Source organism: Misgurnus anguillicaudatus, chromosome 5 (assembly GCF_027580225.2).
Source record: "Misgurnus anguillicaudatus chromosome 5, ASM2758022v2, whole genome shotgun sequence".
Lineage (NCBI taxonomy): Eukaryota > Metazoa > Chordata > Actinopteri > Cypriniformes > Cobitidae > Misgurnus > Misgurnus anguillicaudatus.
In genome coordinates, this window is record NC_073341.2 from 35,619,457 (window position 1) to 35,646,338 (window position 26,882).

Genomic DNA, 26,882 nt, shown 5'->3' on the forward strand with positions numbered 1-26,882 from the left:
AGTTATGAAACAAAAAATGATAAAACATTTTTCCTCACGTGACATGATTCAAGTGTTTGCATAAAAACAAGGAGTCACACGCTGAAGTTTAGGGATTCAAACATTTAGGGTTTGTTTTGATCACAAGCACTAAAGTGATGCTTACAAACTAATGAGTTGTTTATCAGGGTTTGTCATTATCTTATGAAAGAGAGTGTAGTGTGTCATCAGTGTGTGTGTGTTTGTGTCATTGTTTTGTTGGGAGTTTAAGTACAGATGGTTTGTAAAACACAACTCCTTAATGAAGCAATGACCCATTTCTCCTTTTGTGAATTCTGGGTACTTTTGGGCAGATTCAAAGCACGGTGCGAGACATGTGAAGGGGGCATAGTTGACCATCACTATGGTAACCACACTGGAGTGAGCTGCCAATTCACTCTTTGTCTTTAAGCGGAATAGAGACTGAAACATTTTGTTGAGTAAATATGCTGTGCTGTAAATGTAAGCTGTAATGAAGTTTGTCTGTGAAGGGAAAGAATCAGTTTTTGTTTATTCAATGTTGGGGTCATTTGCAAAAAATTTCGTTTTCTCAACATTTACTGATGTTATAAAGAGTTTAACCCAAAAATGTGTTTTAAGTATATCAGTGCTCAACTTTCTATTTTACAAACACTGAAGAAAAAATTATATTTAAGAGTTATTTTATTTTATATTAGATTAAAGTATATACTACTAAAAATGACTTTCTTACTTAGTATTTTTGTCTTGTTTTCAGTAAAAATATCAAAAAATTCTTAAATTAAGATGCTTTTTCTTGAAAAGCAAAATGACCCAAGAAAATAAGTCTAGTTTTAAGCCCAATAATATCAAATTTAAGTGATTTTGTGCATAAAACAAGCAAAAAAATCTGCCAATGGGGTAAGCAAATTTTTCTTGAATTTTTCTTGAATTTAGTGTTTAAGAAAAATGTTCAAGATTTTTTGCTTACCCCATTGGCAGATTTTTTTTGTTTGTTTTATGGACGAAAGCACTTAAATTTGATGTTTTTGGTCTAAAAACTAGACTTGTTTTCTTGGGTCGTTTTGCTCATCAGGAAAAAGTATATTAATTTAAGAATTTTTAGATATTTTTACTGAAAACAAGACCAAAATACTCATAATTTTTTCTTGAAAATCACTTTTTGCAGTGTAGTGTTTAAAACAAACAAAAAATCAGCCAATGTAATAAGACATTTAAAAAAAATAAGTTTAGTTTTTCCATTAACACTTTATTCAAGAATTTTTTTCTTATTTCATTGGCAGATTTTTTTCGCTTGTTTTTAGCACAAATTCGCTTAATTTTTTTTTTGTTGTCTAAAACTAGACTTATTTTAGGTCATCAAGAAAATGCCTCTTAATGTAAGAATTTTTTGATATTTTTACTGAAAACAAGACAAAAATACTAAGTAAAAAAAGTCATTTTTTGCAGTGCACTGCAAAAAATGATTTTTCAAGTGTTTTTTTTTTTTGTATTTAAAATCTGCCAATGGGGTAAGCAAATTTGTCTTGAAATTTTCTTGAATTTAGTGTTTGTGTTTGAATTTAAGTGTAAAGATTTTTTGCTTACCCCATTGGCAGATTTTTGCCTGTCTTAGGCCCAAAATCACCTAAACTTGATATCTTTGGTCCAAAAACTAGACTTATTTTCTTGGGTCGTTTTGCTCATCAAGAAAATACATCTTACTTTAAGAATTTGTAGATATTTTTTACTGAAAACAAGACAAAAATACTAAGATTTTTTTTCTTGAAAATCATTTTTTTGCAGTGTAAGAACATTCTTGGTAGAACATTCTGATCAGTAAAGTTTTAATCTTTACAAAAGTTTTAGGAATTACTGTAAAGCATTATTAAAAGATTGAGTTAGTAACTTTCATTCTCCGCTGCTAAGTTTAGTCTGGGGTCTCAGGTTAACTCCCCTCTCCTGTGCGTGAGGGTCTGTACCAGCCTCCCTTTTTTCGTTTTCAGTATAGCTCAGATGTTTGTCTCTCTTTTCTTCTGAGAGCTCCTCAGAGAGGTCAGAGGGTATTAGGGTGTAGATGGACTGAAGATACCAGCAGAGAAACTCACTGAGGTTAAAGAGCACAGCGGCATGAGCTGGATTGTATGTTTTCTAAGAGACGGACAGACACTGTTGTGTTTAGATTTGTATGACTCAAGTTGTGATTCATTCAACAAAACTGCGGTGTTCGTAGTATGTCACTTGATTTTCTCCTTGAAACGTAATATGTAAATATACACTGGTATGCTGTTGTGCGCAATTTGTAAAGATTATTTGTCAAGGCAGCATCGGTATAGGTTTGGTATAACCAAAAAAAGCCTAACTTTTTGCCATCCTATTTAATTCTGCAAGTGACACTGAAATGATAAAATTCACTATTCATTTTTACTTTGATCTAGAGCTGATATGAACACGTTCAATCTGAATGATAGATGATGGATTGTTCAGTCTGTTTGTTGATACACTCTCAGAAAAAGGTACCAAGTTGTCCCTGGGACAGTACCTTTTAAAAAAGTCCTAATATGTACCATTTTGGTACAGATACCTTTAAGGGAACCAATATTCACCTTTAACTCTTTCCCCGCCATTGACGAGATATCTCGTCAATTAAGAGAAAACGCTTCCCCGCCAATGACGAGATTTTCCGTCTTTCCGCAATACCGATATTATCCGCAACTTTTTAAAAACCGGAAGTATTGCCCTATAGCAAGCTGCTGCATGTCCGTGTCTGTTTAAAGATCGCTCTGAATGGGATCTCTATGAAAAGTTTGTCACAAACATGGAATTATCTTTGCTTTTTGCTCAAAATGTGGTGTTTTTGCAGAAACCTACCCATATTCAAAAGCTGATTACAAATGAACTGCGCACGGTAGGATGAAACGGTTTTTTTTTTTTTTTTGAAAGCAGAGGGTCTGTTCTTTCATTTGGTATATTGTATGTTTATATATCTGAAGAAGAACATTTTCTGGAAGGCATTAAACTTTGGTGAAAATCAGGAAAAACGCTGGCGCTGGCTGGCAACTTTTTTTAAAAATGCTGGCGGTGAAAGAGTTAAGGTACAAAAGCATACTTTTTGAAAAGGTACTGCCCCAGTGACAACTTTTGTTAGTGTAAAACAGTTTTTAAAGAGCTCCTCAGATCTGATTCACGATTTTACATTTCCTTTGGTGTGTGGTGTGTATTAGTACATGTTAACAATATGCAAAAGGTACAAACCCCAAAGTAAATGATGACGCGAGTTATTGTCTCCAACGTAAATCTTTGGATTGGTGATGTAGACAAGACGACATTATCATAATTCCTCCCGCTTCAGACTCACAGCCTGTAAGTTAACTCCTGTTAGCATTGCATTGTGAGCGAATCTTTTAAACATGCTAAAGAGTGTCACATTTTTGGCTGACGTCAGAAGTATTCAGGCCAATCACAGCGTACAGATTAGCTGGCCAATCAGGCACACAGAGCTTTTCAAATCGATGAGTTTTGTACAAAAGTAGTGCGTTTCAGGAAGACGGGGATATCTGGAGCTACAAAAAGGTACAATATGTGGAAAATAATGTGTTTTTTAACCATAAACCAATGCGAACACTTTGTATTATACCAAATACACAATACTCTTTCAAATGAATCTTGTTTATGTTTGATTGAAACATGACTATTCTGCGACAAAGCAAAATATTAAGGGTAAGACAGAGAAAACGAAAACAAAACAAAACCAGTCTCTGTATATGAAAGCTGGATACCTGTCCTCCAACCCAAATATTTTGGTTGTTTGTCCATTTCCCCAATACAACCAAAAGATGCTTTTACTAATATATATATTAGCAGTCATATACAAAACACAGCATACAAAACAGTCACAACTTTTTTTTTAAAGTACTTAAAATATTCAAAGTACAGAGGTCACACAATTGATTTATATGAAGAAAAGATGCAAAAGGATGACAATCCGCTGTAAATATCAGATCTGGTATACTCGTTCAAAACCAGAAGAAATGATAATACGTCATCTTTGATTGTGAAATATCATTGACTCTGGTTTGTCTTATGACCGATTGCATAATTACACTATACATCAGCTAAGAATGTGAAGCGCTATTGGCTTTCTTGGCAGATTGAGTCAGTGTTATGGTTTATGTTTGAATGAGATCTGACTGTCTGCGTTGCATTCATGGATTTCTTCATATAAAGTGATCGTAATCATTAAAAACTGATATTTCTATATTTACAAATTCATAAAATTAAATGGGTCTAATCTTTTGTACAAGGCAAAAACCTTAAAAGGATAGTTCACTTTAAAATGAAAATTCTGTCATCATTTTCTCATCCTCTTGTTGTTCTAAACCTGTATGAATTTCTTTTTTCTGATGAACACAAAAGAAGGTATTTTGAGAAATGATGGTAAACACACAGCAGTAAGTGACCATAGACTTCCATAGTAGGAATAAAAAAAATATGATGACATTTAATGGGTAGCGTCAACTGTGTGCTTACCATCATTTATCAAAATATTTTCTTAGTAATTTATCACAATACTTTCAAAATATTTTTTTCCTACTATGGTAGTCTATGGTCACTTACTGCTGTGTGTTTACCATCATTTCTCAAAATACCTTCTTTTGTGTTCATCAAAAAAAAGAAATTCATACAGGTTTAGAACAACATGAGGATGAGTAAATGATGACAGAATTTTCATTTTGAAGTGAACTATGCCTTTAAAGGGGACATATCAGGAAAGTGTTATAATTGGGTCCCCAGTGCTTCTATCAACCTAGAAATGTGAAACAGATCAACCCAGTAACTTAGTTTTGTTAAACCATTCTCTGCAAGCATGTGAAAAAATAGGTCATTAAAATTTTGCTCCCCTTGTGATGTCAGAAGGGGATAATACCGCGCCTTAACCTGCACTATCCAACCACGACACTGCCATTTAGTGCAGAAATAGGCTCATTTGCATTTAAAAGGACACATTTTTGCGCTAGAGGGCACTAATCTCTTAACAAGTTACTTTATGTCGTCATAGATGCATGCACAAACAAACTATGAGGTATATCTGCGTTTGTTCATTACTAGAGAATTTTCATCAAAACAGGATTTGGAGCAACTCTGCATTATCTTTAAATGAATTTGTGACATTAATTGGTGTGAAAGATTGTAAAAGGATCAGTTGTGGTTTTTAAATGGCTCATTACTGGTGCATTTTAACTGAAGATATTGTGGCTGTGAGGAATAAAAGTTGATAACACAAACAACAAGAAACTTTATAGCAATCATCACTTTACACAGATAACAGCATGAATAATGTTGTTTAATGACATTTAAACCTCCCTTGAAAGGTTTTGTGATAAGGAGCTGTTGGGTTGTAGATAAACGGGTGACTCTGTGAGTTTTTTTTTAAACATGTGGTATGTGTTTATTAAAGAATAGGTTCTCTGAAATGGTTATTGTGTCTCAGGATGGGGATTGGATCTGTCTTCTGTCCTCAGGCTTCAGCATACCATTCATCTCTTTAAACTCATCTCATGGTGCTTTAAAGCCAGCCCCTTTCTTTTGTTGTTTATTAAAAGTTTATTGTTTCAATCGACTTGATTTTAAAGAAAAGCTTTCGAAGCTCATGGCAGTCATGTACCTCCGCTTGCCCGTCTAGACTTTAAATCTTTCCATTTCTTTATAAATCACAGTTGTGTCTGTGGTAAAATGGTACAGAATTGTCTTTGGTTTTGATGAATGCTCACTTCGTCTTACTCTCTCTCACTCTTATGAGAGGAGATGATCCTGGATTAGAGGAATGTGAGTCGCGCTCACCGCAGGACCTACTGACACACATTTCTATCTGTGAAAGTGAATTTGAAACTGAGTCCTTCAATGATGTTACTGTAACCTCCTGTTATGTAACTACATTAAACATTTTGTTGTGTAGTGTTACGCTAAAATTTTGTTTAAAATCAGTTCCTGTGCTTGTCTAGACTGGTTTACAATGTTGGTCTAGTTTATTGACATGATTATCCATCATGTGACCAGTAATGTTGTTCTCACCTTGAACATAACATTGCCTATAATTCACATTCTCCTGACTTTATGAATGGAGAAAAAGGACACATTTGTCTCAGTGATCCATCAGACTGACACAATGCATCTGGTGAAGGTTTATCAGAGCTAGTAAAGAAGGTTAAGACCCATCTGCTGTTGGATGAAAGCCTTCTTAATCCAGTTCAATTTAATAGTGCCATTAAATAAACGGCAAAAAATAAAAGTGGGTTAAAATTTATTTAAATCTTTAAATATAAAAAAATCTGTCTCATACCCATAAGTGTGACTTTTATTCCTTGAGCACTAGATCTTATGTTTGACAGCATCTACAATACAATTAAAGTGGATGGGGATCATAAACACTATGCATATATTGTATGCATGTTTTAATTGGTTATCAGGTTTCCCACAACTTAGTTAACTTCAAATTCAAGGACCTTTCAAGGACTTTCCAGGTCCAATACCCTCAAATTCAAGGACTAAATGTGGGAACACATTTCAAGTGAGAGCAAAGTTACATCTTGTTACCTTTAAAGAGACATTGTTACAGTTCCCTTTCAAGGGAACTCGCGCTGCGTCACTGTGGTGACACTTTGGGGATGCCTCCAGGGGTAAGTGCGTCTGAATGTGTATATCAAATTCAACCAACGGTGAGGCTTAACGACAAAGACAGGGTGACGCAGGAGCCACGAAGTATATCACTATCTGAAATATTGCAAAATACGGCATTACAGGGACGCAGGAAGTATGGCAAGAGAGATGCAGCGTCTTGTTCCCTTCTCAGGGAACAACAATTACATACGTAACCCGAGATGTTTTTTTATTTGTCAAACACAATTATGCAAAAAAGCATTTCGGTATAAATCAGCATTGGCATACAGAAGATATAAGCATTTAAAGCAAACAGTTTAGCATGTTTTTATGATATTATCCTACACTACACAGGGAATAATATGGATTTATTTTCTTGCATAAAATAGATTCAAGCACTTTCAATGACCTGTATCTATGTATGTATATTTTCAAAAACTTCCCAGGGCCTTGCATTTCCCCCCCAGATTCACACACTTTTAAGGATTTAAAGGACCCGTGGGAACCCTGGGTTATGCTTTTACGGGCTATTTAAACAATAAAGTAATATGTCTTATGTAAAGAAGATCGAGTAATTAACTATTCATCTAACATTAGTTTCACCTTTGTAATACAGTAGAGTATATTGAAGACACTTTGTAAATCTTTTCTCATAATACTGATACTGTACACCCACAGGTTTGTTCTGCACAGTGACCGGTGACAAATGTCTGTCATCCCCATGTCAAAACAACGGCACCTGTGTGCCTGAACATACCGACTACAAGTGTGTCTGTGCAACATCTCCTCTTATGTATGACGGTAAGAACTGTGAGCTTTTATTTGACCCCTGTAAAAATGCTGACTGCCTGAACTGCATCGGCACTCCAGGAACAAAGAACTACACCTGCTTTTGCCCCGAGGGCTTTGATGGGCCAATCTGCACCCAAAACATCAATAATTGTGAGAGTGACCCATGCACGGGTATTAAAAACCATTGCATAGATGGTGTTAATGGATATTTATGCCAATGTCCAAGTGGATACAGTGGAGAGAACTGTCAAACTCGAGTACGAGACTGCTCGGATGATCCATGCTTCAATAACGGCACCTGCGTTTGGGGATCGGATGGATACGAGTGCCAGTGTACCCAAGGTTTTAGAGGTCAACACTGCGAAGAAGATATTGATGAGTGTCTGTCACAACCATGCAGGAACGGTGCCATCTGTGTGGATGGTATTGATGTGTATCAGTGTTACTGTGTGCCTGGTTTCCAAGGTTACCACTGTGAGATTGACATCAATGAGTGCGCATCCCAACCATGTGATAACAATGGGACATGTGTCAATATGAGGGATCACTACATCTGTGAATGTCTGAATGGGTTTACAGGTAAGGAAATGTAGTACAGTGATGGAAATACTATAATAGTTTGATATGCACCGTGGTACTAAACCAATGTATTTTATAAAAAAGTATACTTCAAAGAATACGAGGGTGTTACTATGGTATATGTCTTAAAAAACATTATTACATGGATTTTGTCGAAACGTGTCATGTCCATAAAGGTATATTACTATATTAATTGTCCAAAAATTAAAGATAATTTTGCATCCAGATTTTTTTGACACGTCTGTTTAATCCCTGATGTCTTCGCTGATTTGGTCTGCAGGAGTGAATTGTGAAGTTGAGATTGATGAATGTGAAGTGACTCCCTGTCAGAACGGTGCCACCTGTCATGATCATATTGGTCTTTACACCTGTGAGTGTTTACCTGGATATGAAGGCATTAACTGTGAGCTGGACATTAATGAATGTTACAGCTCACCCTGTCTACATGATGGACTATGTTTGGATATGGTGAACAGGTGAGATTACTAAAGTTCAATCTTATAGAAACAATCTGCGTGTCAGAGACTGTGTAGATTTTAGCGGCATCTAGCGGTAAGACTGTGAATTGCAACCAGTAAATTGTTTTGGATGTGTCTGTGGCTATTCTGTATATCTAAGCTTAAGCTACTTACCAGTAAATTTTTAAGTCTTTATATGAACTCAATGATTGTTTTTTTATACCAGTTATGCGTGTGACTGTAGTGGCACTGGATTCATTGGGTCTGTTTGTGAAGAAGATATACTTGAATGCGCATCTGATCCATGTCTGCATGCCTCTACCTGTCAGGAAGGAGTTAACCAATACACCTGTCTCTGCTGGCCAGGTAAACAGTCTGCATTTACTTCTGTTTATTTACTGGGTCAAAATCTCCCTTTAGATTGTATGTGATGCTGTCTTTGTGAGCTACAGTAACCTTAAAATGTAATAATCTCATAAAGGTCCAGAACGAAGGCTCATCAACAGTTTTTACACCACACTGCCCCCTAGAGAAAAATATTAGCTATTGCAGCAATGCATGGAAAGATAAACAGCTGTTTGGATTATTACTGCATAAAATTTCTAAACAACAATTTCTAGTATGTGAAGCCATGCAATAATAACAGTATTATGCTGTGTTGTTGTGTTGTGACGTTTAATGCAGTAATTTCTGTCCTGTTAACGTCTCAGAAATAAATCTTAGTAAATTAAGCCTAGTTAATTATTATGACTGATTCAGGTATTGCATTATGGGTTATATATATTATTCTGTACCAAGTGCCGCACATTTACTAAATCATCTATTCAGTGCATTCAGTATATTTGCAAAGTTGTCAAACTTAAACTAAATTTTAAACAAAGTGTATGCATTATTTAAACAAGTGCAGGTCTTTTGGAAAGGTCCTAGGCAAGTTTTTACATTGTCGCCCCAACACATAAATAAATAAATATTTAGAAATGTATTAATTAAAAAGTGATTCTCAAAATGCTCATTTTAAGCATCCTCATCATTATGCTTAGTGTAAGTGGCAAATGCTAATGTTAAAACAGTCATGCATAATTAAGGTGTATTATAATAACGGCAGAATGCAGGTTTATATTAGTCCAAAATGACATGTTGTCAACTCCTAAGTTTATCTAGGTGATGATGACACATTTTTGTAACCCTAACAAACGGGCTTAGGCCCACCTGCTTTTAAACTGCTACCTGTGAATCAGCTCGAGCAAGTTTTTTTTAAAGTAATGTTTTACACATTTGCTGCTGACAAATGCAATAAATGGCCATTTCTAACTTTATCGCTTCGTTTTATGGCCCTCACAAAGAAAGCGTCACGCAAATCAAACACATCAAAATTTGATCCGTTAAGATGTTTGACTTATGCAGAGCTGCGCAGACCGATCCGAGTATGACATCAAAGTAACACGAGAGTGATCCAAGATCACCGAGCTTTGAATGCTTTTGAAATGCTCTCGCGGTACTTCGATGTCATGAGCCAATCGGTCTACCGTATACTGTCTACGCAACGATGCATGAGCCAAAGTAAGCATCAAGGGGATCGGTGCCAATGATTTGCAATATATACACTGTAAAAAAGTTGCCGTTAGGCAATTAAAGAGACACGAGTGAGTCATTGTTTAGTAATGAGTTTATTTCAGGTTTTGAAGGCGAGAACTGTGAGGTTGATGTGGATGAATGTAAACGGCAGCCGTGTGAGAATGATGGACAATGTTTTCAGAGATCAGACTCCAGTCTCTATAGAGTTCTGCCTGAACTGGACTCTGACTTCATGTACGAGCACGCGGCGGGCTACCTGTGTCAGTGCCTCGCTGGATTTACAGGTGAAATATGATGACTATTCATGCAGCTGACGTCCAAAATATGTTATATGATGTTCATTTTTTAAATAAGCTGCTAATAACAGGGTTTCTCTGTGTTGTAGGTGAAAACTGCTCAGTTAATGTGAATGAATGCGAGTCCATGTCGTGTCAAAATAAAGGCGTGTGTGAAGATCTCATCAATGCGTATTGGTGTGTTTGTGCTCCGGGGTTCACAGGTAAGGTGTGACTTTTCTGATGTTATTTTCTTTTTATGTGAATTTTATTTTAATGACAGCATGTAACAATATAGCACTGCAAGGTTTTACATTGCATTCGTCACACAGTATTGACTGGGATAAAGACAGTGGGTCTCATTCACTAAGCATGCGTATGCACACATTTGTTCATAAAATGTGCGTACAAACGTTTTAACTTACAAATCATGATTCAACAAAAACGTTTGTACTAAAATGCATTTTAAATGTATGCAAAAACGTAAGAACAACTTAGACCACATGTACGCAATAACCATGAACAAAGAAAAAAACATATAAAATATATAACACGGGTATATATTATAGTGTTATTTTTCCTTGTTCATGATTATTGCGCATGTGTGGTCTAAGTTGTTCTTACATTTTTGCATACATTTAAAATAAATTTTAGTATGAACGTTTTTGTTAAATCATTGTAAGTTAAAACGTCCGTCCGTACATTTTACGAACAAATTTGTGCGTACGCGTGCTTAGTGAATGAGACTCAGTAACTTTTGAAAATTACGCGCGTTTTACCTGTCTAATGTTTATGGTGTGAGGTTAGAAGCAGTGGCGGATTTAGCAAATTGGGGGCCCAAGGCGAAGGTACGTATGGCCCCCCATCCTATCTATAAAAGTATTTTTTTACTCCAAAATGAAGATGGAAAGCAGAGAGCAGAGGACACACAAAGTGCAGCATTACACAAACCAACAGAGAATAAGTCAATGGGGCAAAAACAGCCACGAACAGTAAATGAGGGAGAAATAATTTAAATCTGATGCTGCACAAAAACTAGCAATGCATCAAAGCCAATGTTGTTACTAATCTTTCACATGCCCAAGACTGTGATAAAAGGTAAAAAAATCTAGTCTACAATCCCTTTTTATATTAAAAATATGTTTTCTTTGATGTTTTCTTCACAAACATAACAAAAGGATTGTGAATTTTCCCACAGTGTATTGTTAAGTTTTTGAAAAATGTTCAAATAATTTTCCCAAAATATGTGTCAACATAAGATTTTTCACCCAAAATCATTCCATTTGCTGAAACACAGAGAAAGTTGTGGCCAAATTAAGACTCAACAGCACCCCATAGTGGACGAAAACATCCCCAACATAACATCAGCAGGGCTCCAGACTAATGCTATGTTTACACCAACCGCGGTAGAGGCGTGAAGAGCGTGTGATTTTAATGTTAAGTCAATGTGAAGACGCATTGACGCGTGTCAGGAGGTCCCGCAGCGCGGAAGAGGCGTTCGCCTCAAATGCGCGAATTGAGCGTTGTGCGCGGTACGCGTGAATGGTGCTTTTGTGCATTTTGCGGTTCACGGGAATTTGCGTCTGACGCCCGAGTTGAAAAATTTGAACTTTGGCAGAATTAACCAATGTATCTTTTGCGCTCTATGGCAGGCAGGGTGGACAGATAATTACTGAACATGTTTAATCTGAGTCATTTCATAAGTTATTTACGCCTGCCGGCTGTGTACGAGCGTTGCTTTGTTCCGCTATTTTGAATGGAAGTCAATGGAAGGTCTAGTCTGTTTTCCCCCAAAAGTGGGCGTGAACCTGTTCAGAGACATTCTATACGTTGCGCCGGTTGTGCGTATGTTAAGACCGCCTCTGGTTAGAAGCTTACAGAAGAGCTGCTTAAAGGGATAGTTCACCCAAAAATAAAAATGATGTCATCATTTACTTACTATTAAGTTGTAACAAACCTGTATACATTTATTTGTTCTGCTCGACGGAGCCATGTTTGTAACCAAACCGTTTTTAAGCACCATTGACTTTCATAGTATTTTTCTTTCCTACTATGGAAGCCAATGGTGCTCCAGTTTCCTGCTTGATTACAAATATCTTCCTCTGTGTTCAGCAAAGCAAATCAATTAATACAGGTTTTGAAACAACTTAAAGGTGCAATTTGTAAGATATTTGCAGTAAAATCTCCAAAAACCACTAGGCCAGTGTTATATATTTTGTCCAGCTGATTACTATCAATATCTGTAATGTTTTCAACTACTTGTAAATCGTGAGAAAATTTCCATTCAAAACATTGACACGGGGCAGTGCAGTCTCCTGTCAATGACGTTAATATCCATGTGACCCTTTGTCACCGCCTTTACTGACGTAAACCACGTGACAACACTGGTCGAGCTCGAAAAAATAAAATGGCGGCCAAGGAAGCGGCTAGAGCACAAATTTAGTGAAAATAAACGTATATTTTCACTTTTTAAGCATTTTAATTTCATTTCTAGCGAGAAATTAGTATTGTAGTTTTCAAATATGTGATTAGTTATCACAAAGGCGCTCTCTGTTTATATTTCAAACACGCTGCCTTTGAAGTGCGTCGGAAAGCCTTTCTCTGAGCGGCCTTCAGAAGTCATGTCCTCATGAGGCAGCGAGGCAACAAGTCCTCACAGTCCTCACTGCCTTGAGTTTTCGGACGCAGCCAGTGTTGTGGACAAATGCGGAACTATGCGCTTGCTTATGGACTTATGGATATCTCTGTACCGTCTGCCACTGGTTGTGTCAGCTCCTGTAAGCGTACGGGCCAACCAAACGACCCAAGAAGAGTTTGGAACAAAACGAGGGAGGATCAATTTGGTGTTGCATTATCTGGATAGAGAGAGCTTCACGACAACATTTAACTAGACCGAGATTCTGATCCTGCTTGTGTTTTACGCGATGGGTGAGTTGTTTTGATTCGTAACCCTTAAAAAAACGTATGCTATTATATTGATCACAACATTAGTGTGTAGACTGTAATCAGCGCGTCTTCCCGCGGACGATATGCACATCAAAAGGTATTGTACAGCAATATAAATGGTCATTTTAAGACACTTCACAATAAGATTTGTACTGTCAATACATTATGTGAAAAATCATTGTAGATTGTAAGTTGAAAACTTAATTCTTTGCTGTGTTAACCATCGAATTTGGACTAATACTGTAATATCAATATGACTAACAATTTCGTTTTGAACATCACATATAAACTTACATAATGAAATAAACGATGTCATCAAACGTAACATTTATAAGACTTGATTACCTTATCCATCAACGTGATTTCTCGTTCTTGTCTGATTGATGGCTAAAGTTAAAGACTACAAATCCCATAATTCCACGCTGCTTCAGAGCGTCAGTAAACAACATCATTGTTTTTGTTTGATCTGGCGCCATCTTTCGGCGCATAAATACAAATTGTATCTTTAAGGGTAAAAAAATTATGAAAGAATTTTTAATTTTTGGGTGAACTATCCCTATAAGGTCTGTTTTAGTGGATGTTTAGTGTGAGATTTTGTGAATCAAAGTCAAAATACTTCCTTTTTAATCATATGCAAAAGGGTGCATATCAATACCTCAAAGTACACACATCTCTACCTAAATGGTACATTGTAGGACCTAAAAGTACTATCCCGGTGATATGTTTTGTACCTTTTTCTGACAGGGTAGATGGGCAGAAAAATCATTATTTTTGGGGGGGTTCTGTTCGGTGACAGAAATTAAACACTGCTGCTTTATTGTCCAATGAACTCTGCATTCAAAGCATTGACACGTCTGTATCCCACACACACGGACATCACTAAAATCACATCTCCAGTAATGAGTCGACCTCTCGCTGGCATGGAAAGTAATCGCTCACGCCGGCCCGGGCGGACAGACATTCCTGATGTCAGCATTGACAGGAGTCAGCCGGGGCGGGAGGAGAATCTCAGTGGATTATTAGCCCAGCAGGGCAGCACTGGAGAGGGGGAGTTTTGCTGGACTCATCCACTATAATCACTCTGTACCGCCTGGTGCTGAGAGAGAGAGAGAGAGAGAGAGAGAGAGAGAGAGAGAGAGAGAGAGAGAGAGAGAGAGAGAGAGAGAGAGAGAGAGAGAGAGAGAGAGAGAGAGAGAGAGAGAGAGAGAGAGAGGGAGAGAGGGTTGGTGGACGTCTGCATGGGAAGCTGTCAGGTTTTTGTCAGTTGTCTTGTTGAAGAGAGTGACTGTGGCCTGGACGTTTGGCAGGATGAGAGGATTAATAGTGGAAGTGATTTGCAGTGGGCTGCTTCTCGTGACAGGTACAGTGTCGGTGCTTTCCTCAGCTCTACAGGCCTTCTGCATTCATGTAAAATTACCTGCAGTGTGCTCATATTTCTCTTGTGCTGGAAATGTCTCACAGCCTATTGGTTCCTTTCAAAGCAATGCGGTTCTCCTATAATGTGTGATAAGTTTCATGGGCATTTTTGGTTTAAAACTTGACGTACATTCATAGTTAGTAATAAACAAATTGTCAAAAACAATTTTGATGAATACGTTGAATGTTACTGTAACACTAACATAGGGATAATGTACACCCCTTCGCATCGGGTCCAGAAGGGGCTTATGTTGCGATAACAACCTGCTGACTGTACATTATGCTGCTTATTACACAGCTATTTACCTCATGGTAAGGAGCATTAAATATTGATTTGAAATATTTTATTTGCTAATTTTTAACGAATGCAGACCTTCTGTGAGAAAAACTTTTATTTTAGTTTTTAAGGAATAGTCTACCCTTTTGCCATATTAAACTATGTTATTATTCAGGGCTCCAGACCGCCACCAAATGGTGGCATTTTGCCACCAAAATTTGAGAGTGTGCCACTGAATTTTACATCCAGTCGCACATGTGCGACCAGTAAATTTGACCTTTTTTTTGTGATGTGACACTGAATTTGAAACAGCACATTGTACTTTCTGCATCTATCATCAAAGTATTTATTAGTAATACAGTGTAAATTAGAAATGTGAATATTTGGTTAGCATGTTGATTTACGGGTATGTGCCCCTAAATTTTCTGGTTGCGCCCCTAAAATTTTCAGTTGCGGGCCATTGTGCTCCTAGTGAAAAAAGTTAGTCTGGAGCCCTGACCTCAACTTAGACGAATTAATACATATCTATCTTTTTTCAATGCGTGCACTGTACAGCGCGTCGTGAATGTGTTTAGCCTAGACCCATTCATTCCTATGGTACCAAACAGGGAAGCCACCAAACACTTCCGTGTTTTCCCTATTAAAAGACTGTTACATGAGGAGTAAGTATGGTGCCACAAAATAAAACTTTTTTTTGGTACCATAGGAATGAATGGGGCTAGGCTAAATGCTAACACATTCACAACGCGCTGTACAGTGCACGCATTGAAAAAAGATAGGTATGTATTAATTTGTCTAGGTTGAGGTAATAACATAGTTTAACATGGCAAAAGGGTAGTCTATTCCTTTAAAGGGGTCATATAATGAGATTTTTTAAAGATTTCAAATAAATCTTTGGTGTCCCCAGAGTGCGTATGTGAAGTTTTAGCTCAAAATAACCTACAGATAATTTATTATAACATGTTAAAATTGCCACTTTGTGGGCCTGAGCAAAAGTGTGCCATTTTTGGGTGTGTCCTTTCAAATGCAAATGAGCTGATGAAATGCAAAACACTTATTGCAATGATGGTGGTTTGTTGCAATTGAAACTCAATTGTGCTGTCAATTATTTTTCTCTCTCTCTTTCTCTCTGCACTAAATGGCAGTGCCGTGGTTGGATAGTGGAGATTAAGGAGCGGTATTATTGTAATTGGCCTTGCTATCTACCTCACAAAACAGGCAAAATCTGAACGACCTAATTTGGGTTCCTGGGGACCCAATTATAGCACTTAAACATGGAAAAGATTTTTATGTTATGACCCCTTTAAGATAAGACGAGATGTTCAAATGTCACAAACACACTATTTGGTTTATAATGTAAAAATATATATAATGTCATGTATGTTATTAAAATACATATTTATGTTTTATTTTTGTGTCATATTTAACTGTACCTCTCAAAATGATTTGCAGGATCCGGGTTACCGTGTATAAATAGTTTCAGGCGATTGTTATCTCTGCATAACATACTTTGGAATGTCGCGACTGGCCAATCAGAATCAAGCATTTTAGAGTGCCATGTAATAGAGTATAGACGGTTTAATCGGACACATACCCATTGTCGCGGTTATGAGCCTAAACCCAAGTAAACTTCCGCTCTGCATTTATTTATCAGTCTGGCTAGTGGTTAAACTGATCTCTGAAACAAATACCTTCGCAAAAAAAATATGTTTTGGTTTGCCAAAATTGAGGGGAGATTACGTGCATGGATCACAACAAGAATTCAAGGACCTGTAGCTAACATTGTATACATTCATTTTACACAGTAACTTTGCTCGGTTTAAAAGTTAATATGTTACGTTAGATATGATATGAATGAAGGTAATTTACTTGTCATTTATTTCCCTTGCTATGTAGAAATAAATTACTGTAAGAGAACTCTGTTGTTATAGATTTTATTTAAATGTCTATCTGAAGTTGCATTTAGCCCACAAATCCTGTTTGTTTATGCTGAAACTGTCTGTAGTGCATATGTGTATGTTTTGTCTTGGTTTCATTTACTGCAGTTTCTTGCAGGCTAAATAAACGTTCAACCATATGCTGGCATCACAATCCATTTACCAGGATTACTGTAATTGTTTAAAGGATTAAAGTCACTTTGGTTATCATTGGGTTTTAAGATCGCTGTTCATCGGCTGTGTTTAGGTTTTATTTAGTGTTGTGTAGTTTTCAGTACCTTTATTTGTTTTTATCCAAATGAAATAACGAAATAACCATAGCATTAAAAGTTTTACATAAAACGAAACTAACTTTTAATGATACAGATGTTTGCATGCACCAAATTTATCCCACGAGTTTTGTCTTGTCATCTCACCTTCAGGTGTTGTTTGTGAGATTAACATCGATGAGTGTGAAACAGAACCGTGTCAGAATGGAGCTCGGTGTGAAGATGCTATTAATGACTACACGTGTTACTGTCCTTCTCCTGCACCTGACCAGCTGCCGTGGGGCGGCCACGATTGTAACATCACACTGACCGGCTGCGTGAATGACCCCTGCCGAAACGGTGCCACCTGCATCCCTTCGCTGCATGGAGACGAGCATCGGTACACCTGCACATGCCCGTCTGGTTTCTATGGCGACACATGTGAAATCCCCACCACTTTCTCCTTAACAGGGACTTATTTGGTGGTGGACGTTCTGCAGAGTAACAGGAGCCGCAGGCAAGCCGGAATCCAAGGGCCCAGCGTCCAGCTGAGATTCAGGACGACTTTGCACAACGTAATTATCTTTTACCGGGGAAGCCGAGAGCATTTTTTTACACTGGAGCTAAGTGGTGGAAATCTCCTCTCTAGAGCTGAATCGGGAGACTTAAATCTTACTGCTCAACTAGAAGGGAATTTCAGCGACGGACTTTGGCATGACATCCTGGTCAGTGTGGATGAGAAACTGATTTTGAGCCTGATAGGAGAGAACAAGACAACGGCTGAAGATGAAGGTCATAACCATCTTCTGTCCTTCCAGCCACATGGTTTGAAGAGAGCGTACATCGGTGGAGTTCCACAAGAATACTTAAACAAAACATTAACCGGGACAGGATTCGTTGGCTGTTTAGAGGATTTGCTGATAGATTCTCATCCGGTTCTTCCACACAACTTCACTGCAGGGCCGGATGTTCAAATGGGCTGTGAGAGGATAGAATGGTGTCATTCAGACCCCTGCTCGGATCGCGGTCGATGCGTGGACCTTTGGTCAAACTACACGTGTGAATGCAGAAGGCCGTACTATGGACACAATTGTTCAGAAGGTGAGGCTTCTTTTTGAATACCTGTGTTTAAAGTAATTGAGCTTAAACAAGTAAGATCTATATGGGTGATTCTCACGAAAGCTTGGTTTTAAAAATGTCAAGCATGAAAATGTAAAAATTGCTTAAATGTACTTTTTTCCCACCAGACATCGAAAAACAAAGTCTGGAGTAAATGGGAACATTAATTTAAAACTTTTACTTATCATTTAACACTTTAAAAAATTAGTCCTAAAAAATCTAATTACCGCAACAGTCAGAAAACATCAACACTGACATATTTTCAAAATGACATGACAAACCTGAAAGAACATAATTTGGAGATTTTGCACATGCATTTAAAATCAAAGTATTATGCTTCTATTAATTAAATTAACATTTAATAAGCATCTGTTGCGGTAATGATAATCAAAATGTCGTGTAAGCATTCTGACAAGACAATATTTCAAATTAACTGTAAAAAAATTATCTTACCTGGTAGCCATCTTGAAGTAACTGGTCCATGTGCTTGGTCACTCAAAATCAAACTTTATTAAAATTCTGTATGTGTGCTTAAACTGTACTCAAAGTGTGTTGCGGAGGATGAGAACATCAGGCATGGACACATAATTTTCCTAATTTTTCTTCATTATTATTATACATGAATTGAATTGAATTGAAATTTATTTGACAGAATTTCATAAAAATGTATAAAATAACAATTATCCCATACACTTAAAAAAACTGCCGAGGATATAGACACAAAAAAGCCTAAGGCTTATTTCCATTGTGGTCCTCGCTGTAAATAAAGCATATAGGCAATTAGCAGAAATAATGCAACACCCCACAGATGACAGAGTCTACAAACGTTTCTCCTAAGTTCACTTTACATCATATACAATAACACTGCAAACATTAACACATTTGTCATACAGTATCTTCCATCAACCACTTTTTCAATACCCTTTTAAAATGCTTCAGCTCTGTTATGTTCTTTATAGATGTAGACAGTTTATTCCATGCCATAGCACTAGTATATAAAAATGAATTTTTCCCTACTAAACTTTTAAATCCACAAGGATATATGTTAAAATCCCTGCCCCTAGTATTGTATAGATGTTGGGTTCTCACCATATTATAATAATTTACTAAATATTTTGGAACCATATTATTTAAAATTTTACGCGACATACCCAATTTTAAAAATATCACTCTTTTTTCGACATTCAGAAGACCCAACTCTTTAAAACAATCATTATTTATGTGTGTACGCGGGTGCATTTTTAGGATTGTTCTGACTAATTTGTTTTGAGACTTTTGTAATTTATTTTTCCATCTCTGTGAACAACTACTGTACCAAAATGATGATGCATAATCAAAATGAGGTTGTACCAAAGCATTTGCCAATAATCTTAAAGAATAAGTGTCCAGTAAGTTAGCTTGCCTAGCTAAAAACTTCACCTTCCCACAAATCTTTGCAATCATTTTACTAGCCATATAATCACCTGTTAGTTTATTATCTATAAAGCAGCCCAAATATTGTACTACACTTTTTGACTCCAAAATCATGTCGTTACTTTTAACTACAAAACTACCCTGTTTATTTAATTTCATTTTGGAAGCAAAAAGAATAGCTTCCGTTTTACCTAAGTGTAAAAATAACTTATTATCTAAAAACCATTTTGAAATCTCCTCTAACTGTAAAGACATTGTTTTCTCCACCATCTCTTTATCTCGATGGGCAACCACAATTGCTACATCGTCAGCATAAAGAAAGAGTTCCTCAGGACACGCTACCTTTAAATCATTTATGTATAAAAGGAAAAACAACGGTCCTAATAGGCTCCCCTGAGGCACACCACAATTAATAAATAAGGGATCGGATAATGTACCCTTAATATCAACTTGTTGCTTCCTATCTTTTAAATAAGATTGAACCCACTTAAGAGAATTTTTATCAAACCCAATTGCCTTTAATTTGTATATTAAAATTTCATGATCTATGGTATCAAAAGCCTTCTGCAGGTCCAGCATAACCATCCCACAGAAGTCTCCTTTATCTACTGCTTTCCTTATGCTGTCAGTCAGATGTATTATACAGGTTTCAGTGGAATGTAAGGGTCTGAACCCCGATTGTAAAGCATACAAAATACTATTTTTAGCAATATAATTTTCAATTTGATTATATATAACCCTTTCCATAATCTTAGATGCCACACATAAAATAGAAACAGGCCGATAATTTGTCATGTCTGATTTACAACTCTTTTTATGTAAGGGAACTACTCTAGCACTTTTAAAATCTAAAGGGACTTCCCCTTGTTGAATAGACAAATTTATTATGTATGCTATAAGGGGTGCCGTTACCTTTGCTGAATCCTTAAAATATTTGACAGGAATATTATCAATTCCAGGAGCCTTGTTTATGTTTAGCTCACTCATAAGTTTATAAATGTCACTATCAATAACAGGACATAATTTAAAAGCATCAGAGGCTACTCCTTTTTGACCATAATAAAACTGAGTCGTCTTCTCATTATACTTATTTATATTTGGTGGAATTTGCTTTCGCAAATTCCTAGCTAACGATATAAAATATCTGTTAAAACTTTCAGACACCTCCTTTGGGTTAGAAACTAAATTCCCTTTTATCTTAAGAGTAATATTTCCTGATTTCCCTTTTACTGTATCAGAGTAGCCTAAGTTCTTTAATACTCCCCATAGCTTTTTTGGATTCTGACTGTTTTGTTTTATTTTATCCTTAAAATAATTGATCTTAGCCTCCTTAATCATATCTCTTACCTCATTTCTCCTTTGTTTATACTGCTCAAAACTAATAGAATCCATCTTTTTCCTAAACATCTTAAAACTAACATTCCTTGATCTAATAAGCTGATGTATATCATCCGTAATCCATGGTTCAGATTTTTGTTTTACTCTAACTTTCTTAATCGGTGCTACCATATCTAAAACCTTGCAAAATAACTCCTTAAAACAAGCCCAAGCAATATCTACATTTTTACAATTTAATACAGGTGACCAATCAACTCTCTTCAGAACCTCACAAAATGCCTCTGGGTTATACGTCTTCGTCGATCTCAATAAAACTGTATTATGACCATTATAGTTTTTCTTCTTAATCTTTCTGCATAAGTAAACCATACAGTGATCACTTAAGCAACAATCAACAACCCCACTACTAACAATCCTGTTATGGTCAGATACCAATATCAGATCAATAATAGATTGAGACATTGGAGTAATTCTAGTCGGCTCCTTAATCAGTTGCTTGAAAGAAAAAAAATCTGAAAAACCTTTAAAATGTTTGTATATCGAAGAGTCTTGTTTTAACATGTCCGTATTTAAGTCTCCACATAATATAACCTCAGATCCCTGTAGTTTTGAGCAGTTATTTAACACGTCTTCCAACACATCATAGAAATCACTTTGGTCGGGAGGTCTATACACATGACCAATTAAAATAGGTTTGCATTTTGGGAACAATATATCCATCCACACAGCTTCAATAAGAGCATTGTCCAAGTCCTTTCTTATGTTGAATGCCAACTCCGTGTTTACATATACACATACGCCTCCGCCATTACGGTTCCTATCTCTTCTTATCAAACTATAGTTTGTAATTTCAATTTCAGAATCCATGATAGAAGAATCCAGCCATGTTTCACTACATCCAAATATTGATGGTTTAAGATTAGAGGATAATAATCTTATCTCTGTAATTTTCGGTAGTAAACTCCTTACATTTAGATGTGCGATAAACAAACCCTTTGTAGCTTTCGCGAAGTCTGTATTGCTAACGCTATCCACCTGACACGGGCTTACCGGTACCTCCTGGATATGCTCAACCGACACTGGCTCCTGCTCCCGGTACTCTACGGAAGCGGCGCCAGGGATTAGGGCAGGAGACGCCGGTGTAGCAGCCGATCCTGTTCCCCTCGGAATGCCTGTTCCCCTTGTCGCTTTTTGTACGCCCAGCTGTTTTTTCTGAATATTTATTTTATAGTTTTTACTTGTTGTAAGCTGTATTAGGTTGTAGAAACTCTGTAAATATGTTATACCATACTAAAAAATGTAAATAAATAAAAAAAACACGCAGATATTTAGGTACCTGCGCCTGCGCTGTCGGCAGAAACGCTTTATCGACTGGAAGGGGGAACACAAATTCCGAGGGGAACAGGATCGGCTGCTACACCGGCCCGTGTCCCGCGCGCGTTATACAGACGTCGTCGGATGTTGATATAGACAGCAATCGTCCTCGCCCCGCATAAGTTAAACAGTCTATGACGACACTCCTTACCGACTCAGCCTTCCTCCGAACCGGGCAATCAGCTCCCAATGTCGGGACACATCCCAGCTGCCCGTGCTCCCCATGGGCCGCCCGACCAGCACCCAATGCTTCTCCGGCCTCCTCCATGCCACGACCGCCGTGCAAACCGAGCTGCAACACCCCTCTTGTATCTCCATACGAGGGGGTAACCCGATCCCAATGTTCCGCAATGTAGCTCCACTCACTTGCAGTCATTGCCTTTTGAACATTCGCGCCATACGGCGCGTCAAACTCGGCCGTCACAATGCGATCTGTTTGTTGATGGCTCACCACAGCAGTCGGTCCCGGGCATTGATGGATATCACCCGATAAGAGTAAACACAAGGCTATAATTGTCCCTTCACGACTTCGGCCCTTGTTGTTAACTTCCTTTTTAACACACCGGACCGTCCAAGAATGGGAGATAAACATCTCATACACTGTGTTCGCTCCATAACCCCAATGTTTCTTTACAGTTTCAGTATCATTCACTATAAAATTATGCGATCCCACATTGTGGTTTTGTACGCCATAAAACACTTTTAAAAAAATTATGTAAATAAGAATCAGGAGAGTAGTTAGCGTTCCCCGTCTCCATGCCGCCATCTTGCTTCAATCTTGTGGTGATTTTGAGCTGATGAAATTCAAACACTGATCACAATGATGGTGGTTTGTTGCAATTAAAACTCAATTGTGCTTTTCTCTGCACTAAATGGCAGTGCTGTGGTTGGATATTCAGTAAATATTTTTTCTGTCATCTAAAGTAGTCTAGCAAAACATCCATTTATTTTTTTTTCTTAATATTTTTGTGTTAATTTTATTAAATTACAACATAACGCATGTTCAAACACAGCCGGACACATTGCGGTAATGAGAATTTCAGCAGAAAATGAGATAAAATTTACAATTATAAATTCTTATGTTGAAATCACACATTGTGCAAGGTAGAACACAGTATTGTGTTAATTCTGATGCTTTTTAATGTTACTAAATTACACATTTTAAAGCTAAAATCATTAGTGCCGTGGTGTTTCAATGGTTTCGTGAGAATCACCCATATAAATACATATGGTGGTCCAGCTTGTGGACCAGAATCGCCATGCAAAACTTTTAAAGCTACAGGGCTCAAGACTAACTTTTTTAACTAGGAGCACAGTGGCCCCCAACTGAAAATTTTAGGTGCGCAACCAGAAAATTTAGGGGCACACACTGTAAATCTACATGCCATCCAAATATTCACATTTCTACTAATTTCTCCTGTATTACTAATAAATACTTTAATGATAGATGCAGAAAGTACCATTTGCTGTTTTCCAATTCAGTGTCACATCACAAATAAAGGTAAAATTTACTGGTCGCACATGTGCAACTGGATGTAAAATTCAGTGGCACACTCTCAAATTTTGGTGGCAAAATGCTCGCATTTGGTGGCAGTCTGGAGCCCTGAGCTAGTTGAGCACAATGTTTAATCAACTGGTTTCGTATTTTTGCGTTGATTTTATTTCCTATGCACTCTTTTGTGTTTTACAGAGCACTCAACGTGGACATTCGGTTATGAGCGTAGAAGAACTTTTGCTGCGTTTCCCATCACACAGAAGCACGTAGGTAACATCACAGTGTCGTTTTGGCTGAAATCGCGCCAGTTTAACGGCCTGATCTTTCAACTGAAGCGTCAGAATCGTGCTTACCTCACAGTTTTAATAAAGAACGGCTCAGTATATATAGCGATATACAGCTCCATCAGGAAAGCCTCTGACTTCATAAGCGATGCGAGGAAAGTCTTTGTGGCTATTAAAAAAGAACAAGGCTTTATATACTTTAATGAAAGACTGGTTTTTAGTCCGAGAGATTTTGTCGATTTCGAAGTAGATGCTGGAGATGTGGCGAATCTTGGTGGACTTCCTGAAGGTGAGGACACTACACAGTGGGGTGGATATTTTAAAGGCTGTTTGCAAGATGTTCGCATAGATGATGTACAGCTCTACATGTACTCGGGCAGTATCAGCAAAAAACCCCAACATCCAATCTACTTACCAAGAAATTCATCAAATTTATTGGAGCATTGCATTAGCGACCAAATGTGTAAGGTGAGATATTTCGTTTGTAAACTATAGAAAGTAATAAAGTAGTTGTTTTGCTTATATACTTCATGTAACCATGCCAGAAATGTACTGTTAAATAAACTCTGAATTTTTTGATACCTCTCTGCTGCCTAAGTAGTTTGATTTGTTTTTTTTGTCTTTGTAGATGAAGCCGTGCCAGAACGGAGGAAAGTGTACCAATCTCTGGAATGACTTTATGTGTGTCTGCCCTTTGAATTTTTCTGGAAAGGCGTGCGACACTCATGTGTGGTGTATTAGTGATCCGTGTGTCCCTGGGAGTCGATGTTTAGATTTACCTGATGGTTATGAGTGTAAGTATCTGTTTTTCTAAGGCTCCTTTTTGGACTTTATTCAGTAGCTGAATTCTGGTTTGGCGCACAACATTGCATTTCTCAAAACAAGGAGTGCCACACACAATCCTAAAGTGAAGCCAAAACATTTTGATTGTAAAATGTAAAATTCGTTTACTCTACATGTAAACAAATGGAACATGAGTCAAAGTTAAAAATCAAATTACATTTAAAAAAAAGTCATGATAGTTTCTGTTACTTTAGTTATTTCTTATTAAAGGTGCAGTGTGTACATTTTAGTGGCATCTAGTGGTGATGTTGCAAATTGCAATCAACGGCTCAGTCCACTGCTCACCCCTCACTTTTGAAACGCATAGAAAAGCTACGGCAGCCGCCACCGGACAAACATATCATCGTTGGAGACAACTTAGTAAAAAAGTTTGTCCGTTAAGGCCTTTTGTAGAAACGCGGCGGTACAAAATGGCGACCTCCATGAAAGGGGACCCTCTATGTATGTAGATAAAACGACTCATTTTAAGGTAATAAAAACATAACAGTTAATTATGTTAGGTCTTTATACACCACTGATAATATAATTATGTATATCATATTGCATTTCTGTCAATAGATCAATCAAAAAGTTACACATTGCACCTTTAATTCGTTATTACATGCTATTTAAAAGGGATGTGATGACTTGATTTTTTGTTTAAGTCAAATGGGGCAAATTTGTGGGGCCTTGATACCACAGCTCCACCTCACAATCACTACTGCGCAGACTATCATTTGACCAGACCAAATGATGTCAAGCGGCCATTTTTGAGATATTTTAGCTTCATATTTTTTTGTGAAAAATTGAAGTCTATGTAAATGCGTCGTCCAGCTACAGTCTATGCACAGAACCTTCACAAAACAATCTTATAAGAATTAAGAAATAATCCTTGACAGTGTTGATCAGTCTTGTATCATACTGAACATGCTTATTTTTCGCGATAACAACTTGCTGCATGTACATTATTCCACTTATTACATGGCTATTTTAAATCATAAATAAGGTAAGGAACATTACATTTTGATTTAAAAAATTATATTGGTTCATTTTTAAAGAATGCATACCTTCCGCGAGAAAAAACTGTTTACTTTCGGTTTTAAGATAAGACGTTCAAATGTCACGAACACACTATTTAAATATAAAATATAAAAAAATTATATTTAAATACAAAAAATAATTTTTAAATATAATGTCATATATGTTATTTAAAGACAATTAATTTTTGTGTATAATTAAACTGTACCTTTCAAACTAATTTGCAGCATCCGTGTGTTATTAGTTTTGAGCGGTTGTTATCTAGGAATAACAAACCTGCAAATGTCGTGACTGGCCAATCAGAATCAAGCCTCCAATGAGCCGTGTAATAAGCATAGACTGTAAATAAAAGATGGACAATGCCTGTTCGCTCTTATCCATTGGTGAAAAGTGAAGCTGCCAGTGTCCTGATACGGCGCTGACATCTTGGGTCTTGAGTCTGCACAGTAGTGATTTCGGGACCAGTCCTGCACAGTAGTGAGCAGGAAGTAAAGACGTGAAATTAAGGCCCTGCCCTCGCAGAATGCGCATATCACAGCTGTCAATCATGACGTGACACCACCGTTTTTATAGCATTAAATAACTGACTAAAACAAACTTTTTTAAAAAACAAACACTTATATTTACAAACATTTTAAAAACTACAATAAATGAGAGAAAGCAGCTTGGGAAAAAGATAATTGAAGTGTAATTAAATTGTTTAGTTGGTCTCAAGTCCCATTGAATAACATGGGGGAGGAAGGGTTTATGACCTATACTGGGACCAGTCACTGGGCGGTCACTTTTTATGACTTGTGCGGCACGCTTGGTAATAAGTGAGAATAACAAACACCAACCACACAAACTGAAACAGCTTGTTTTTG

At 37.1% G+C, this 26,882-nt stretch overlaps 1 protein-coding gene across 3 annotated transcripts in view; it reads left to right on the forward strand.

Moving 5' to 3' along the window:
• crb2b (crumbs cell polarity complex component 2b) overlaps window positions 1-26,882 on the forward strand; it is a 64,679-nt gene that overhangs the window by 30,451 nt on the left and 7,346 nt on the right. For 2 of the 3 annotated variants that reach the window (XM_073868104.1, XM_073868102.1), the window contains exons 2-9: window positions 7,312-8,004; window positions 8,285-8,480; window positions 8,689-8,828; window positions 10,139-10,321; window positions 10,423-10,536; window positions 17,311-18,237; window positions 24,071-24,627; window positions 24,788-24,953. In XM_073868104.1, the coding sequence (XP_073724205.1) occupies window positions 7,312-8,004; window positions 8,285-8,480; window positions 8,689-8,828; window positions 10,139-10,321; window positions 10,423-10,536; window positions 17,311-18,237; window positions 24,071-24,627; window positions 24,788-24,953 (2,976 nt within the window). The remainder of the gene's footprint in view (window positions 1-7,311; window positions 8,005-8,284; window positions 8,481-8,688; window positions 8,829-10,138; window positions 10,322-10,422; window positions 10,537-17,310; window positions 18,238-24,070; window positions 24,628-24,787; window positions 24,954-26,882) is intronic. The other variant, XM_073868103.1, reaches the window with a different exon arrangement.